This window comes from Acomys russatus, chromosome 28 (assembly GCF_903995435.1).
Source record: "Acomys russatus chromosome 28, mAcoRus1.1, whole genome shotgun sequence".
In the NCBI taxonomy this organism is placed as follows: domain Eukaryota; kingdom Metazoa; phylum Chordata; class Mammalia; order Rodentia; family Muridae; genus Acomys; species Acomys russatus.
Genome location: NC_067164.1, coordinates 882,360 through 900,631, shown reverse-complemented (window position 1 = coordinate 900,631; position 18,272 = coordinate 882,360). Strand labels below are relative to the sequence as shown.

General features: G+C 41.4%; 1 protein-coding gene across 3 annotated transcripts in view; it reads right to left on the bottom strand.

The window, feature by feature from the left end:
* The window catches only part of Slain2 (SLAIN motif family member 2), a 51,373-nt gene that overhangs the window by 21,251 nt on the left and 11,850 nt on the right, over positions 1-18,272 (bottom strand). For all 3 annotated transcript variants that reach the window (XM_051170489.1, XM_051170488.1, XM_051170490.1), the window contains exons 2-3: positions 10,798-10,946; positions 2,075-2,239 (exon numbers count right to left, since the gene is read on the bottom strand). In XM_051170489.1, coding sequence (XP_051026446.1) covers positions 2,075-2,239; positions 10,798-10,946 — 314 coding nt within the window. The remainder of the gene's footprint in view (positions 1-2,074; positions 2,240-10,797; positions 10,947-18,272) is intronic.

Here is an 18,272-nt window from a genome sequence, read left to right as displayed (position 1 = left end):
AAGCAGGCTGCGCACTGTGGCACACACCTTTAATACCAGCAGTCAGGAGGTGGACGCAGGTGGATCTCTGTGAATTTGAGGCCATCTTGGTCTACATAATGAGGTCCATTACAACCAGGGCTACATAGAGAGCTTGTTTCAAAAATCAAACACAACAAAACAAAATCAAAAACAAAATGAATAATGACAAAATCTAAACAGCTTTTGTACAGCTAAGAAAAACAAGTCAAGAAGAAATAAATTGGGAGAGAATATTTGCTAGCTATACATGATAGAAGATTAAATATCTAGGATATACAAAGAACTCAAAATTCAGAATGAAAGAAACAAACGACCCAATTAAAACATGGGCTAGGCATCTGAACAGAGTCTTGACAACAGAAGAAATCAAAATGGCTAAACAATACCTCAAAAGTGTCCATTGTCCTTAGCAATTGGAGAAAGACAAATTTAAAGCAAGTTTGAGATTTCATCTTACCCCATTCAGAATGACTCAGATTAAAAAAAACAAAAACAAAAAAGCGATAACAAATGCTGGCAAGACTGTGGAAGAGGAAGAACCCTTATTCATTGTTGGTGGGATGTAAATTTGTGGGTGCAGACACTTTGAAAATGTGGTACACATATACAATGGAATACTATTCAGCTGTACAAAATATGAAATCATGAAATTTGCAGGTAAATATGTATTCCTAGGAAAGATTATATCACTGAGATTTTAACCCAGACTCTGAAAGAGAAATGCCACATGTTTTCTCACCTGCCATTCCTAGCTCCAAATCTTCAGGTGTGAGTATGCAAACATGGACTCACTGAAGAACCCAGCAAAGTATAAAGGAACCATGGGTTTGGGGAGCTCCAGAGAGGGGAATGGCAGGTGATATGAAGAAGAAAACAAAAATGGGGAGAGGAGGCTCCAATGGGAATGGGGAGGGAAGTCAATACAGAAGGAAAGGGGAGGGCAGACAAAAACACCAAGGTTTGGTAAAAGCCTCAAGGAATCATATCTTACATTTACCTAAAATTATATGCACTTATGTTGTATATTATGTATGTATGAAGACAGAGAGAGAGAGACAGGTGAGGAGGAGGAGGAAGAGGAAGAAGACAGTTTAAAGGAAGTATGCCACCTGGGCAAACAATGTTCCCCACAGGAACCAAAGACTAACAGAAACCCAACACCAGGCACAAGAAACCCTTGCAAATGGTTGGTCAGAGTAATTTAAATGACTCCCAAAATTGCTACTGCCTTTGACTGACTGTTAGAGGTCAAAGGTAAGACACCACCTGGAGCAGCAGAGTCTGTAAACTAGCATAACAGAGGGGCCAAGACAGGCAGGTGGGTTTCTGCAGCTCACTGGCCAGCCAGTTTAGCCAAAAAATGAGCTCCAGTTTCAGTGGGAGACCCTATCTCAAAAACTGAGGTAGGAAATGAAAGAAGAAGACACCTTACTTCCACCTGGGGACTCCCCATGCATGTGCACACATGCATGCACATACTCACGGCTACACAGCACACTCACAGCTAGGACGGCAGCAGCGCTAACAAGTTGTGGGGGAACACAATGAGTGCAATGGTGAGCTTCAGAGGAGAGTGAGCAGCTCAAGCAGAGTGCCCGTAGGAGAAGGAGAGCGCAGACTTCTGGGCCATAGCAGTCTGTCCTCCTCACTACAGCGCTTACTGTTCTTAGCACATTCACATAGAAAATAACCCCATGCTATGATTTAACTGTATATCAACCTCTTTTAAAAACAGGTCCGTAGATTTTATAACCCCAACAGGCTATAAATAAGGTTTTACTGGCTAAAGGAACCCAGCTTCTTTAATTTAATCAGATTTTAAATACTAATTTGAAAATTAGATTTAGGTACATACAAAGCAAATTATATGTGGATAGCATACTGCCACTAACTTCCCTTTGTATCCCTAGTGCTCAGTAGAGCAGTAAGTATAAAGCAGCACATCAAAGAGACTTTCTCCTATTGCTTCAGAGTTTCATGAATAAAATGAACCTAGACATCTGATGAATTGTTATTTTCTGAGGTAGGGCCGTTAAGTAAAGCCACTTCTTACCTGAATTTCCAGGAAGTATTAGCTGCTTGACTATGGGGGGTCGCACTGGTGTTGAGGATGGAGAGTTGAAGCCGCTGCTGTAAGGGCTACTGGCATTTGGACTATAAGGACTTGAATAACTCACAGAGTTGAAAGGATTATTGTATAAATTTTGCCTCTTGAGAGCTGTATTAACGAAAAAGGAGAAAATCAAATTTAGCAACTGGGAAAAGGTTAACATTCCAAGTTTTCTTATTAAAGACTCATGAGGACAGGACATGATGTACCCACTGAACCGCCTTTTATGTAACTGTTGGCGGCCATGGATTAGTGCTGCTGTCAGCTCTCCTAGGCAATCTTCTCACAGTGGTCAGCAGTAACTAGACTTGTAACTGGTCCAAATGCTGAGAATAAGTGACTGTTGAGTGTTAAGTCACAAATGCAACACTGTATCACCGAATACAGAGCTTACGGTCATGGCAGAGGATGGAAAGAATGTCAGGGCTGGGAGTAGAGGATGAGGAAGTGCTGCCTCCCATGCATACCATGGCGGCTGCACTCGAACTAACAGCAGCTACGATTCCCTGCATGAGATTCAGCTGCCAACAATCTGTCCTGGCAGAAGAGAGGTTACTGGGATCCACCCCTCTTTGGGGATTTTATGCAAGATATTTAATAGCTAATGGGGGATGCTGAGATGTCGTTTTTCAGTAGTATAGCTACTAGTAAAGTACTCCCACTCCTGTTAACAAACACAATGAATCACACTGGAAAACACACAGAGCTACGAAGTGGGGCTAGTGAGGAAGAGAAAGGGGGGGACTGGCAAGAGGAGAGGAAGAGCTCTATGAGTTCAAGACCATCCTGGTCTTACCGTGTTGGGTCTAAGACAGCAAGTGAAGCTACACACACACACACACACACACACACAAATCAATCCTTAATGGATATTTCTTCCTTCCACTATACCTTTTCCAATATTTACAACATTTACACACAAGCTAAATACTAGAGCACATAAAGACAGGGGCTAGGGAGAGAGAGTTTAGAAACAGCATGTGCTCAAGGAATGAGTAGCCCACAGTGGTGAACAACAGGAAGGAGCAGCCGAGGGAACGGTGGAGCTGGGTGTGGTGGTCTCGGCACGTTGGAAGCAAAGACAGGTGGGTCATTTTTGCCTTGGAGGCCAGCCTGATCTATACAGTGAGCTCAGGTCAGCCAGGAGCACATGTGAGGCCCTGCCTCTCACTCCCCTGTCCCGCCCCAGGCAGCAGATGTGGTGGAAATCCTCAAACACTACACCCAGGAACCTGAAATCTATTCAGTAGCAATGTTAAAGCTTCAGGGTTTTGGTTTAATTTTGTTTTTGTTTTGTTTGTTTTTGAGGAAGGAGCACTGTGCCCCAATCCTATTAGAGGAAAGGCAATAGAAATCTGATGACAGACTAGACTAGCTAACAGCCACTGGAACATCAGAATGAACAACAACAACAACAAGGACAGACATTAAACACTGGAAAGATTAATAAAGAAGAGAAAATTAGGTGGCTAAAGTTCTGTTCTGCCTATGGACAGAACAGTGGTTTGGGGAAGAGTTCTATCATGTAATTGCATCCGTGTTCTCTATGAGATACCACATTCTGCACGTATTTGCAGCACGATCACAGAAATGTCACTCTGAGCAGAAGCTTAACTGCTAATTTCAATCTCCTAGTTTATGATATTTATTTGCTTTAATAATGACCAGCACGCTCTACTCCTTCTGTGAAACATCAAACATTCACAACATAATGATCAAGACTCCCATGACTTGCTTTCAGTCCTGAGTTTTGCTCTGAGCTTTAATGTCAATACCTCCCCATGGGTACGACCAATGCATCCTAGCGTTAGCATACCAAATCCAACTCATAATCTTCCTGCTCACATCAATTTCTCCTAGGACTTAGGGAGGTCTCTGTCTTTAGCCTGGTGTGGTGGCTTGAACAATAATGGCCTCTACACACTCCTATGTTTGAATATGTGGTCCCCAATCAGTGGAACTGTTTGGGAAGGGTCAGGATGCATGGCCTCATTGGGGGACGTGTGTCATTGGAGGTGGGCTATGAGGGTTCCAAAGTCTAAACCATCCCAGTTCCCTCTCTTTCTGCCTTGAACTTTCAGACAAGATTTTCTAAGGTTTCAACTACTGCTCCAGGGCCATGCCCCCACCGTGATGGTCAGGGACTAACCCTCTGAAGATGTCAGCAAGCTCCCAGGGAAACACCTTCTTTTATAAGTTGCCTTAATCAAGGGGCCTCTTCACAGCAACAGAGTAGCTGCGACAACTGGAAACATTTGTCCTGCCACACAAGTGGAAAACCTAGAAATCACTGCTGATGCTCTCTCCTATCTCTTCATATCTCAGTTTTCTCTTTTATTACTCATAACTGCCCCCTTGAAGTTAAATATATTCTGCCTTTATACACAATTCTTACCTTATAAGCCCCTCCCAGCTCAAGTGATAGAAATCAGAATTTTTCTTCCTCCAGGTCAGTCTAGAAACTAACATTCCCTGCCCTTTCTGTCTTGGAGCTGACTACAAAGAAAATTATTATTTTTTAAACCTATCTTATCTGATAGATTAAGACCCTATTTCAGGTTCGAGGGCAGCCTGGTCTACAAAGTGAGTCCAGGATGGCCAAGGCTACACAGAGAAACCCTGTCTCAAAAAACAAAAAAAAAAAAAACAAAACCAAAAAACAAAAAACAAAACAAAACAAAAACAAAAACAAAAAAAAAAAACCCAAAAAACCAAAAACCAAAAAAAAAAAAAAGACCCTATTTCAGGGCTGGAGTGATGGCTCAGACTTAAGAGCATTGTCTGTTCTTCCAAAGGTTCTAATAAGTTCAATTCCCAGCAGCCACATGGTGGCTCACAACCATCTATAATGAGATCTGGTGCTTTCTTCTGGTATGCAGGCTCACTTGGGGGCAGAATACTGTATGAATAATATTTTTTAAAAAGACCCCTATGCCACAAGGGGTGGTGGCACAAGCCTTTAATCCCAGCACTTGAGAGGCAGAGGCAGGCAGAGCTCTGAGTTTGAGGCCAGCCTGGTCTATAAAGCGAGTCCAGGACAGCAAGTACTACAAGATAAACCCTGTCTCAAAAAACAAATAAACAAACAAACAAAAAACCAAACCAAACCAAACCAAGACGGGGTTTCAGAAGGGGTCTCGCTGGCTTCCCTAATGAGTTTCTCATGCTCTTTTTAACATAGTTGCCCATGCTCCAATTAGGTTTTACAATTAAGTCTCCATTAAAAACTCAAAGGAGAAGCAGCTGGGGAGACGATGGCGCAGTAGTTAAGGGCTTGCTGGGCCAGCGTGAGGCCTGGAGTTTGGATCCCTATAAATGTGAGGCCAGTGTGTTGGCCCGCCTGTAGCCCCAGCGCCGGAAAGGTAAACACCTAGAGCAAGATGACTCTAATCTCTCTAATCACTAGCTAAGTTTTGCCATATCAAAAATTACATTTTAAAAATCTTCTTGAAAACAGGAGTATACGATATTATAAAGTTCAAACTTGCATCAGTTTTTTTTTTTTTTTTTTTTTTTTGTCGCTAAAAATTTAAAAGTGCCTTGGCATGGTAACACACAACTTTGATCCCAACACTTATGAAGCAGAGGCAGGTGAATCTCTGAGTTCAAGGCCAAACTGATCTACAAAGTAAGCTTTAAGTAGCAAGAGCTACACAGTGAGATCTTGCCTCAAAAAAATTTACATATATATTTAAACATATGGTATAACTACATATTTACAAATGTAATTGCTTGTTCTGTGCATGAAGTTATGATTTAAACATTGTTAAACAGATGCAGTACTCAATAGCATGCAATTCTGGTTAAGAACAACTGTCTTACAGACTTCTACAATTAAAAAAATTATGTCTATAGGTATTTTGTCTGCATGTATGTCAGTGTATGCCTGGTGCCTTAGAGGTTGAAGGAACTCAAATCCTCTGAGTTACAGATAGTTGCGAAGTGTCATGTGAGTGATGCAAATTGAACCCAGATCCTCTGGAAAAAGCAGCCAGTGCTCTTAACCACTGAGCCATCTCCCGCCCCTGCAATTTCTTTCTTCTTTTAGCCCTCCTCCCCCAGTTTTTTTGTTTGTTTGCTTATTTCCTTGTGGGAGGTGAGGACTGAGTCAACGTGTAAAGGTGAATGAAATCTTGAGTGAATGTGTATTGTTTGACATGGGCAAGGTCAGGTCAATGACCAATGCCTCAGACCCATGGGGATAGCAAAGCCTTTCATGTGCTGTGTGAATGGTGACAACGTATTTGAGTGTGACTCCTTATGAATGATTGGCCAGTGCACACAAATGAGTAACTGTAGCTACCTACCTTCTCCCTGGTGTTCACATCCCCAGACGGCTCACCTGCAGAGACCTCCCCTCCTGTGCTGTCCATAAGAAACACTGAGGTCCCAGGTTGTCACACAGTTGGTTTGGTTCCACCAGACTGTGCACAGCCACCTGACCCCAGCTTTTCTGTCATGGGTCTGTATGACTGTCCTTTCTTCATTCCCTCACTGCCCCAGTCATGTTTCCAGGCTTATTTAGAACCTGATATACAATCCAGGATGACTTTGAACTCAATCTTCCTACCTCAGCCTATATTAGAATTGCAGAGAAATACCACCCACTTCCCAGCTCTCTTACAGTCTTTAATACTCGTTATAATAAAGACTCTTTCATTCAAAATTGGTATTTTGAGGTACTGCAGCTTTAGCTGCATCCCACAAATCTAGGTTGGCAGTTAGCAACTGGCAAATGTTCCCACTCTTTTTTAAACCAAGAACTGGAGAACCATAGCCTATAAGTCAAATGTACGCCACTCCCTGTTTGAAAATCAAGTGTGCTCAAACACAGTCTTGCCCACTCATTTATATATAGTCTACAGCTGTCTGGGTGTGCCCCCCCCCCCCGGTGTACATGTGTATGTGTGTGTACGCACATGTGTAGAGGGTTAACAAGGACAAGGGGTATCTATCACTTTTTGCCTTATTCCCTCAATAGGGGGTCTCTCCCTGAACCTGAAGCTATGCTGGCAGCCAACAATCCCTAGAAACCCTATCTCCATCTCACAGCTGACTGCGGGCACATGCAGCATTCACTGCACTTTGTACAGGGTACCGGGAATTTTCACTCAAGTCCTCATGCCTGCTACAGAACATGTTCTTCCCACCGACTGATGTTCACCCTAGCCTCCTACAAACACCCTTAATGAATGTCTAATAATGCCATCTGACTAAAATTTAGTTATTTCACATGGTCTACAGATTTATAACAATCTATTTCACTCAATGACAGCCCGAACATAATAGAAATCAAGTTCCACAGTATCATGCTAAAGAGAATTCATAGTGAGACAAAACCTTTTTGAAATTCATATAAAAGGCTTTATTTTTTTGAAAGGGGCTTCTTAAAGATGAAAAGACTCAGATTCATTGAGCAGCTCTGTAATTACTTCCTGTAAGTTATCTGCACATAGTAACCACTACTTATAGCAAGCCAGCTTAACTGTTTACCCAGTTTTTCCTCTGCTTTCTCAACCACTTTCAGTATGAACGCTAAACAAAAACCATGTGTCTATAACAAAGCAAAAGGAAAACTTTTAAACCACAGCTGTAAAGCAAATACGAAGTCTAAAAACAAGTGAGCTGCGGGCTGCAGGGATGGCCCAGTGGTTAAGAAAAGCACTTCCTGCTCTTGCAGATTTGACACCCTTTTCTGGCTTCTGTAGATCCTAAACATGCACAAACATACATACAGGCAAAATAGTCATTCACAAGAACGAGAACCTGAGGCCAGGTTCCCAGCACTCACATAAAAACCTGAGCACAAAGCCGGGCGTGATAGCACACGCCTTTAATTCTAGCACTCAGGAGGCAGAGGCAGGCTGATCGCTGTGAGTTCGAGGCCAGCCTGGTCTACAAAGTGAGTCCAGGACAGCCAAGGTTACACAGAGAAACCCTGTCTCGGAAAAAAACAACAACAACAACAAAAAACCCTGAGCACAGCAGTACACTTTGCAAACCTAGTGCTGGAGCAGATGGGGAAAGGTAGCTCCTTGGAGCTCAGCTCCATGGTGAGCCAACCTAGTTGCATCAGTGAGTCCTAAGTTTCAGTGAGAAACCCTGTTTCTAAAGTATAAAGTGGAGCTGGGCATGGTGGTGCATGCCTTTAATCCCAGCACTCACGAGGCAGAGGCAGGCGATCGCTGTGAGTTCAAGGCTGGCCTGGTCTACAAAGGGAGTCCAGGACAGCCAAGGCTACACAGAGAAACCCTGTCTTGTAAAACAGAACAAAACAAACCAACAAAAACAAAACAAAACAAAACAAAACAAAAACATATAAAGTTGAAAGAGAGCCATTGAGAAAGACAACTCCACACAGGCTGGGGTCATCTGGAATGAGCAAGTCCCTCTGAGAAGGTGCCCACCAGAATGGCTTGTAGTACATTTTCTTGGATTGATGAATAATGTGGGAGGTGGGGCCAGCTCACTGTGGAAGATGCTACCCTTGGGCTGGCTTTCCTAGGTGCTGTAAGAATGAAGGCTGAGGGCTGGAGAGATGGCTCAGCGGTTAAGAGCACTATCTGCTCTTCAAGAGGTCCTGAGTTCAATTCCCAGCAACCACATGGTGGCTCACAACCATTATCATGAGATCTGGTGTGCAGGTGTACATACAAGCAGAACACTGTATATGTAATAAATAAATTAAAAAAAAAAAAAAAAAAAGAACGAAGGCTGAGCAAGTCAGCAACCAGTACTCCTCCATGGCCTCTGCATCAGCTCCTGCCTCCAGGTTCCTGCCCTGTCTTCCTTCGGTGATGGGGAACTATGAGCTGAAATAGACTCTTTCCTCCCCAAGTTGCTTTTGGTCATGGTGTTTTCCCACAGCAATAGCTATCCTAACTAAGCCAACACTCAATATCAACCTTTGGCTTCTACATGCACATACACACATACATGCATAACACACATAATGCGCATACACACATACATGCACATACACACATAATGCGCATACACACATACATGCGCACACACACATACATGCGCACACACACATACATGCGCACACACACATACATGCGCACACACACATACATGCGCACACACACATACATGCGCACACACACATACATGCGCACACACACATACATGCGCATACACACATACATGCGCATACACACATAATGTGCATACACACATACATGCACATACACACATAATGTGCATACACACATACATGCACATACACACATAATGCGCATACACACATACACGCACATACACACATACACGCACATACACACATACATGCACATACACACATACATGCACATACACACATACATGCACATACACACATAATGTGCATACACACATACATGCACATACACACATACATGCACATACACACATAATGTGCATACACACATACATGCACATACACACATACATGCACATACACACATACATGCACATACACACATACATGCACATACACACATACACGCACATACACACATACATGCACATACACATACATGCACATACACATACATGCACATACACACATACATGCACATACACACATACATGCACATACACACATAATGCGCATACACACATACATGCACATACACACATAATGCGCATACACACATACACGCACATACACACATACATGCACATACACATACATGCGCATACACACATACATGCACATACACACATACATGCACATACACACATAACGCGCATACACACATACACGCACATACACACATAATGCGCATACACACATACACGCACATACATGCACATACACACATACATGCACATACACACATAATGTGCATACACCCTCATGAACATCACACACATACGTACTAAAAGGGAAGCCTACTGAGAATTACTCATCATACTTCACGATTTATATTTCATAAGCAATGAATTTTTAAAAAGAGACTGAGAAATGCAAAGACAGTATTTTTCCTATATTTCTCCCCACACTGGCATGTTATGTTAAATGGCACAAATAGTCATAAGCACATTTTTTAAGCTCTGTGAATGATGTTAAACAAGAGTATAAAAGCAATTTAAAATGTTAAGAAAAAAAGAAAAAAAAAGACAAAGTTGAGAAGAAAAGTGAGATGTGTAACAATATAAATTTATATGTAAAAAATTAAAAATGTTTAATTAATTTAAAAAAAAAAGAAAGAAAGAAATGTGAGTAACAGGTACCTTCTTTGAGCCAGAAGCCATGCTAGGCTCTTTCATATACATTATCATTTCCTCATTCTGATGAAGGATCTGAGCTCATGGGACCTAAACAACGAGAAGAGTCAGGGAGCAACCGAGTTCTTGAGTGAGGAGGTGATGCCTCTTAGGTCTCCATGTACTTTCCAGCAGATCCATTTACCAAAGTGTGGTACATGGGGTAATTTTAGATGACATGAGCAAACATTTTTCATTTCAGGAAATGTTTTAGGTCACTATTTCATAACTCATGGATATAAGGAACTAGCAAGAGACTAGGGTTTGTAAAAGCTGTTACTCCATGAACGCAGCCTTCATGATGGCACACAGTGAGACTCAAGCAAGGACTGCTACGTAAACATGCACGTTCAATGTATATGCTTTCAGGCCAAAGAAAACGGATGGATTCGCAATTAAAATTATAGACATACCTGACATAGTTTGATCAAGTTTGTGGATAAGGGACTTTTTAGCACACTCCACATCAGGACTTGGGTAATCCAAAACTTGCCTGCACCAAACTAATGGACTAACAGATTTCTGCATTGGTGTGAGTTTTTTCTTTGGTGATGAGTACAACCTAGGAGAAAACAAAACAAAAAATAAACACAAAAGGGCACCATTTGTTATTGAACACAGGACAATAAAGCAGGGTCTTTATAAGTTTAAAGAGAGGGAGGTAAGTGATTGGGTATGTTTAGTCCTAAGTACTGACTATGCTAGAAAATGATACTGCAAGCAGCAGAACCCCCAAATCTCAACCACAAAATGAACCCAAAGGAGGAATTCTCAAATGAATTCTAGTTTTCTCCTGTATTAGGGCTACAAAGAAACAACTGTTTTTTTTTGTTGTTGTTTTTAAACAACTTATGTTTTTAGCAGGACTTTGAAAACTTCCTACTGTAACCATGTCAATCAATCTAGACACAGAAGCAAGAGGGCTCCACCTCCCACTCTCCTTTCTACCAAACACAAGCACCTCGTGGGCACTGCATCTTCTCAATATTCCTATGTCCCATAAGACTGCATTTCAAGTCAAGCCATGTACAGATTAATTTGGTTTTAGAAAAGAAGAAAGGGACAGTTGTTTGAAAGCTCCTGAAGAGGCAAATAAAAGGGAAACAATGAAGAGTAGGGGAGGTATATTTAAACTTCTACAATACAGTTTTTCCTCAGATTACTCCAGCTGTACTGTTTAATACTCATTTCAGATGTATTTCCTTCTGAAAAATGTAGATACTTGGTTTTTTAAACGAGAATTGCTTTTTGCATTAATTAATCGGAACTTATGAAGGAAACACATTTTGCTTTGATATATTTACACAGATGCCTCAAGAAGCAGCTGATACTCTCACATTTTACTGTAATCAAGGCCAATGGCATGAAGTGATATTCTGGTAAAATATTTAAGGAAACATTTTCTACAATTAAGACAAACTACTTTCATGAGCAAGGCAAACATTTCCATGCCCCTCTTTTATTCTACCTGTAGTTTATGTCTGGCTCTACCACTCAGCTTTGACAAAGATAATTGGGACTGTTTAGGGTAAATGACAGTTGTAGTTCAAGCTTACTTAACAAGGCAAAAAGAAAGCTTTACAACTTAAATACTGCAAATGTCTGTAACAAAGCTCCACCTTGGCTTCTCCGCTTTAAAGATGATGATAACTATTGCATACTGCTAGTTGACCCTCTGTAGATGAATAACTAACATCAATACAGCCACTTTTATGACATTACCCAACTGTTTCCTTAGGCAGGGCTTTACTCTGTAGTCCTAGCTGGCCTGGCACTTACTAAGTAGACTATACTGGCCTTAAACTCACAGAGTTCGACCTGCTTCTGCCTGGAATTAAAAGTGTTTGTGCACCACCTTGCCTGGCTGAGTATTAATTTGCTTTTCTGTATCTGGGTATGTGCCTGTAGGTGTGTATGTGCATACCTGGTGGTGTCAGAGCCCAGAGAGGGCATCAGACCCTGAATCTGGAGTTCCAGCTGTGAGATGTCATGAAGGTGCTGGGAACCAAATGTACATCCTCTGCAAAAATGCCAGGTGCTCTTAACCACAGAGCCATTGCTCTAGCTCCATTTTCACTGCTTTTAATATGTAACTTTTTCCTATATTGACTGGTTTCATATAACTTACCCACACATCTCACATGACCTTAGTATGTAAATTGTCTGTTGCTGGCTACAGAACTCATGCTAAAAAGTGCAAGGAACATGAACAGGCATCAGAAAACCATATTCTTAGTAAAGAAGCCAAACACGTACATCACACTGATACTCTGTAATATCTCATTAACAGGAAGTATCCAGGTGCTTGTATATAGCTAGAGGTGGGGGTTAGGCTCTTTTCTTTAGATGGTACTCAGCCATGGCAAAGGCTTCATGATTATAAATACATTATACTCACTGAAAAATTCAGTGAGAATTTTATGGTAGATAAACTACATAAGCTTGGGTAAATTTTCGAGCATTACAAATTATATTTTAATTTTAAAATACTTTAGAAATTTGAAAAGTTTCAGTTTCATTAAAATACAGCAACGCCACCGCCCTGCTCACAGCTAGTCTGCACCCACATCGGTCCTGTCTCTTCAGAACAATGGCACTGTATAACCCTGGCAGTCCATCCCCTAGCTGCCCTCCTCCCCTTATAAACTGCCTTTCCTTGCTTTCCGTAGCATACAGGAGACAATGGAATACCTTTTCCAAGCCCAGGGAGATGAAGGACTGAATCTCCACACTCAGACCACCACTATCACTCAGCCTCCTGCTCTCAGTCCCCAACACCACTGCAATGAAGACTCTAGGGCACTGACACACAGCTACTCTTTGGCTAGGGCACCTTTAGTTGAAGTTTCAAAATACTTGTAGACCTTCCAGAGGATAAATAAGCCGGGGTGTCTCACACGTCTGGATTTACTCTTAGGAAGACCAAGCTAAAAAAAAATTAAGGAAAAAAAAATCCAGCAGGACGTGATGGCACATGCTTAGTATAATCCCAGCACTTGGAAGGCAGAAGCACGTGGATCTCTCTGTAAAGTCCAACATGGTCTACAAAGTAAGCTCCAGGCCAGCCAAACAGAGCTACATAGTGAGACCCTGTCTCAAAAAAAAAAAAAAAAAAGTGTGATATATGTAATACATATATTTCATTTGTTCATTTCTTAAAAGCATGTCGGTTTCTTAAAAGCAATGACTTTCGTCTATTAAAACATTTTTTAAAATTACACTTTTGAATTTCCAACATAATACATGACTTTATAAAGGAGGAAAAAAGGTAGAGAGAGCAGGACTTAGGCAGCTTAGGATTTCTAGTCAGTTCCATGAGCAATGCAACCTAAGATAAATTGAGATGTGCCATCAGGTTTCACTTGTCAAAAAATTGATATTAGCTTCACGTGTTAGCTAGTTTGTTCGTTTTATAACAACCTGATATACACTAGTGTCTACTGGGAACCTCAATAGAGAAAACGCCCCCCGCAGGTTGGCCTGAAGGCAAACCTGTGAATCATTTTCTTAGTGACTGATGTGGGAGGGCCCAGCCCATTATGGATAGTGCTAACACTGAGCCTACAGTCCTGAATGGTATTCTTAAAATTGGTTGAGCAACAGTAAGCAGAACTCCTTCATGGCCTCTGTATCAGTTTCTGCCTTTGAGTTCTTGCCCTAACTTCCTTGGATGATGGGCTACATAGTGTAGGATCAAGTAAAGCCTTTCTGCCCTGAGTTGAATTTGTTCATGTTTTCTCACAGCAATAGAAGCCCTAACCAGACACCACATTATCCTTTAAAATCAAGTCACAGTTGTCCAATGAGGCACTGAGCCTCACTCCCAAAAAGGCTCCGTGGAGCCCACGGGGGCTGTTCTTCCATGCTGATTTTAAGGAGGTAGTGTAAGCCAGAGCTCCATTTTGCTCAAGCAGGCCAGGACCTGGCTAGATGCTGAGCACACACTCCAATCTGGATCGACGGTACATACTTACAAAGGGTGAGTGCTTCATCTAAGGCAACACTCAAATGTCCAGAGTATCAACAGAGTGAATTTATCATACCGGGAGCAGAAAAGACTAAGAACAGAACAACTGAATTAAGGTGACAACAAATAGCAAAATGTTCTAGGGCTTATTTATAACTGTACTCAATTTGTAAAATTGCTCCCCAACTTAGTTCTTCAAAAAACTGTCAAAAAAGTAGAGCCAAGCATTTGAAAACAAGGGAATACCAGTGTATTATAAATATAAATTTATGTATGACGGAATTTTTTCCCAAGCAATGGACTTTCAAACCATCAAGAAATCACCAAAACTGAATTTGCCAATATACAGTCTGTATTCATAGGCGAAGCTACAGCAGAGGAGATGAAAATCAAAATTTAGTGTAGGAACAGGCTGGAAAAATTTAGGCACAACTTGAAAATCATCTTTTAATAAAAAGTGGGGGGTGGGGAGACAGCTTGCCTTACAAGCCTGGAGAGCTAAGTTTTAGTGCCAAAACCTGATTTAAAAAAAAAAAAAATGACATGCTAGACATGCTAGCACACGCTTCTGCAGTGGGGGAGACAAAGACAGGTGAGTCCTTGGAGCCCACTGAGCAGACACCATAGCCTATTTGGGGCCCACTGGGCAGACACCATAGCCTATTTGGGGCCCACTGAGCAGACACCATAGCCTATTTGGGGCCCACTGGGCAGACACCATAGCCTATTTGGCAAGTTCCAGGCCAGTGCGTAGAAAACCAAACACAAACAAACAACAGATGGATGGGGCCTGTGGACCCATGACTCTTTTTCGTCACAGGCCAATCGCTGTTAACGCCTCTGACAGGCAGAAGTGGTAGAACAGGAAGACCTGAGCTGTGCTGTCACACTGGCTACCCCGACCAGGCAGACTGAAGTAGTTGTTGATGAGGGCTCCTGAATACCTTGTCTTTTAGTTCGTTTGTTCAGACAGAGTGTCACCCTGCAGGCCGAAGGTTTTGTGGCTGGGTTGGTGTTGTAACCCCTACACATGAGGTCTTGCCTGGTTACAGAAGGCGAGCCTTATATTCTTGCTCCTTTTCCAATCACTGTCCTACCATTCTTGCTTTGAAGCAGAATATGAACTCCAATGTTGTCATCGACATTTCTAGACCACTGATGCTTATTTCTTTTCCATCTTCTGCACTCTGTTCACCTAATTCACCCTTGGTTTCAGTGTTACGAAGGTTTTATCTGGCCTTTCCTGTTTTCTTGTATTAAATGGACACACCAATCAGTTACAGGCAAAATAATGATGGCTGCAGAGCCAAACAACTTTTTAAAATACAAATCTGGCTTAATACTCACTCCTCTCGGCTAAGCTTCTGTGCCAGCTTTCTTCTGCCTCTAAGACATTTTCGTCTAAAAATGGTGCCCTTGAGAAGTGACTGGTGATGTAGCTATTACACTGGGTCCTTCAGCACCACTTCTCATCTTCCTCCACAGCCCAAATCTAAATCCAGCCATATAAGACCAGTTTCTATTCCTAGAAAACCTAAGATGTTTGCTCTTAGGTTACTTGTGTGGACCGTTATATTACCCTTGTCTGAAACAATCCCAACTCAATTCTTTTGCCTCACTCTCCCCTCCTCCTTGAACATGGCTGGTGCAGTGCTAGACTAAGTACAATATTGGGAAGTAAGACGTCCTAATGAAACATGGGCTGTAGCTGTTTACATACAGCACACCGCACCCAGAAGGACACCCCACCCTAGCCTCATACCAACTGAACATCCTCTACTCACTTTACTTCTGTTTGCATATTATGAGTTATTAGTTTTAACTCAGAAAGACAATGTGAAAATGTATTAGGGGAATAAAAGTGACATAATATGGATACAACGCAAATCATTATGCTATGTGAAAGAAGCCAGCCACACAACACCACATTCTATATGACTTCCTTACATGGGAAGTCTGCAACAGAAAACCTATGAAAAACAAAGTATAGTAGTGGTTACCCAGGGATGGGAGAGTGGGTAGAGAATGGGAGTAGGAAATAGCTACTTCTTATGAGCACCAAATTTCCTTTGGAAGTATGGGAAATAGCCTGAAACTATATCACAGTAACTGCTGTACACCTCTGTAAGCACACGGGAAAGCAGTGAACAATGAAAAGCAGTTCATTTAGACAGTTAAGTTTTAAACTATGCAAATTATATCTCAATCAAATTTATTAGAAATAAATTTTCTCATGAACAATTATTACAAAGAAACACCTTTAAACACAATAGTCATACGGTTGAATGTAGAGAGAACTATTAGAAATATAATTAAAAATATAAATGATAGGAGTCACATTTTGGGTTATGTCACACACTAATTTGTCTATGAAACAACTACTTTATTATGTTTTCATTCACAAACAGATGTACATACACACATGAGGTTACCTTACATGTCACTCAGAAAGTACCATCTACTTTATTTATTTATTTATAGACAGGGTTTCTCTGTGTAGCCCCAGCTGTCCTTGAACTCAGAGATTCACATGACTTTTCCTTCCAAGTGTTGGGATTAAAGGCACGTGCCAAACATTTTGGATTATCTGCCTCTTCTGTTCATACACATATAATGGGCATATTGTTAGATAATGGAAAGAAAACCATAGTTGATTGAATTTATAACTACAGCAATCATTTGTTATGCTGTAGGCAACTAAAAATGGGCTACCAAAGCTAAGGGCAATAAAGATTTAACTGTATTTAATATAAAAGCAAAAAACTAGTAAAGCACATTGAAATATATTTGACACTGCTATGGAAAATTTTCTTACAGGCCAAGAAAAATATCTTTTTCTATATACCTCAAAATAATGGTTTTCTATCTAGTCAAGAAGTTAAAAGGAAAAGAATAGAAGCTTTGTCTTCAAAGTTCAATACACAATCTCTTATGCATACTTTATATTCAAATATGTGCATCTGGTTTTAGCCCTAAATTTAAAACAAAACAAAACAGAAGTGTTTAAATTAAATGTATAACCGAGATAGTCAAGTAAGATCAAAGTGGTCATTCCGAAACTTAAAAAAATAATTTCATAGTTTAAAAACTTTGATTAAGGCTAGGGAAGCAGCTCAGGGGGGCAGAGCTCCTGCTGGGCAATGGTTAGGAATCACATTTCAGCTCTTCAGTAGCCGAGTAAATGCTGCATGGGCGAGGCAGCCTGGCTGCAAGCCACCCACGTGGGAGGAGACCAGGATCCCTGCACAGGCTGCTAACTAGACCAGCTGAATCACCAAGCTCTGGGTTCAAATGAGACTCTGCCTCAATCCATGAGGTGGAGAGTGATGAGGTACACACCAAACAACTACCTCTGACCCCTACACTCACAGGAACACAAACGCACAGATGGGATGTTGGCACCCACATCCCATGCACCCATAGAAAACTTTTATTAGGAAGTATTTTTAGTTTTATCCACACCTTAGCACAATTAATTCTAAACCATTTGATACATTGCTTTACAAGAGTTAGCAAACTTTCTTAGTCAGTGTAGCAACAGTGGCTGCTGTTGTTATTTTACACTACCAAACATCACACTGTTTTAGTATACTGAACATACTGTCCATGGAGCCTTGATGGCCTCAGTTTATTTTTCTGAACCACATGGTAGAGGGAGAGAACCAACTTCCACAGGTTGTTCTGCCCTCTACTCAGATGCTGTGGCATGTACTCCACCCTCCCTACCAACCCCCACAATTAGTAAAATGTAATAAAGAGTATCAGTTTCATAAATCTTCATAACCCTATGAAACCGCTATCACAACCCATTTTATGATGAAGTCTCTGAGACCTAGTGAGATGACAACCTGTCCAAGGAGGCACAGGTCCAAAGTGGGAGGGCCAGGACTGATCAGAACCCACAGCTCTTAAACATAAACT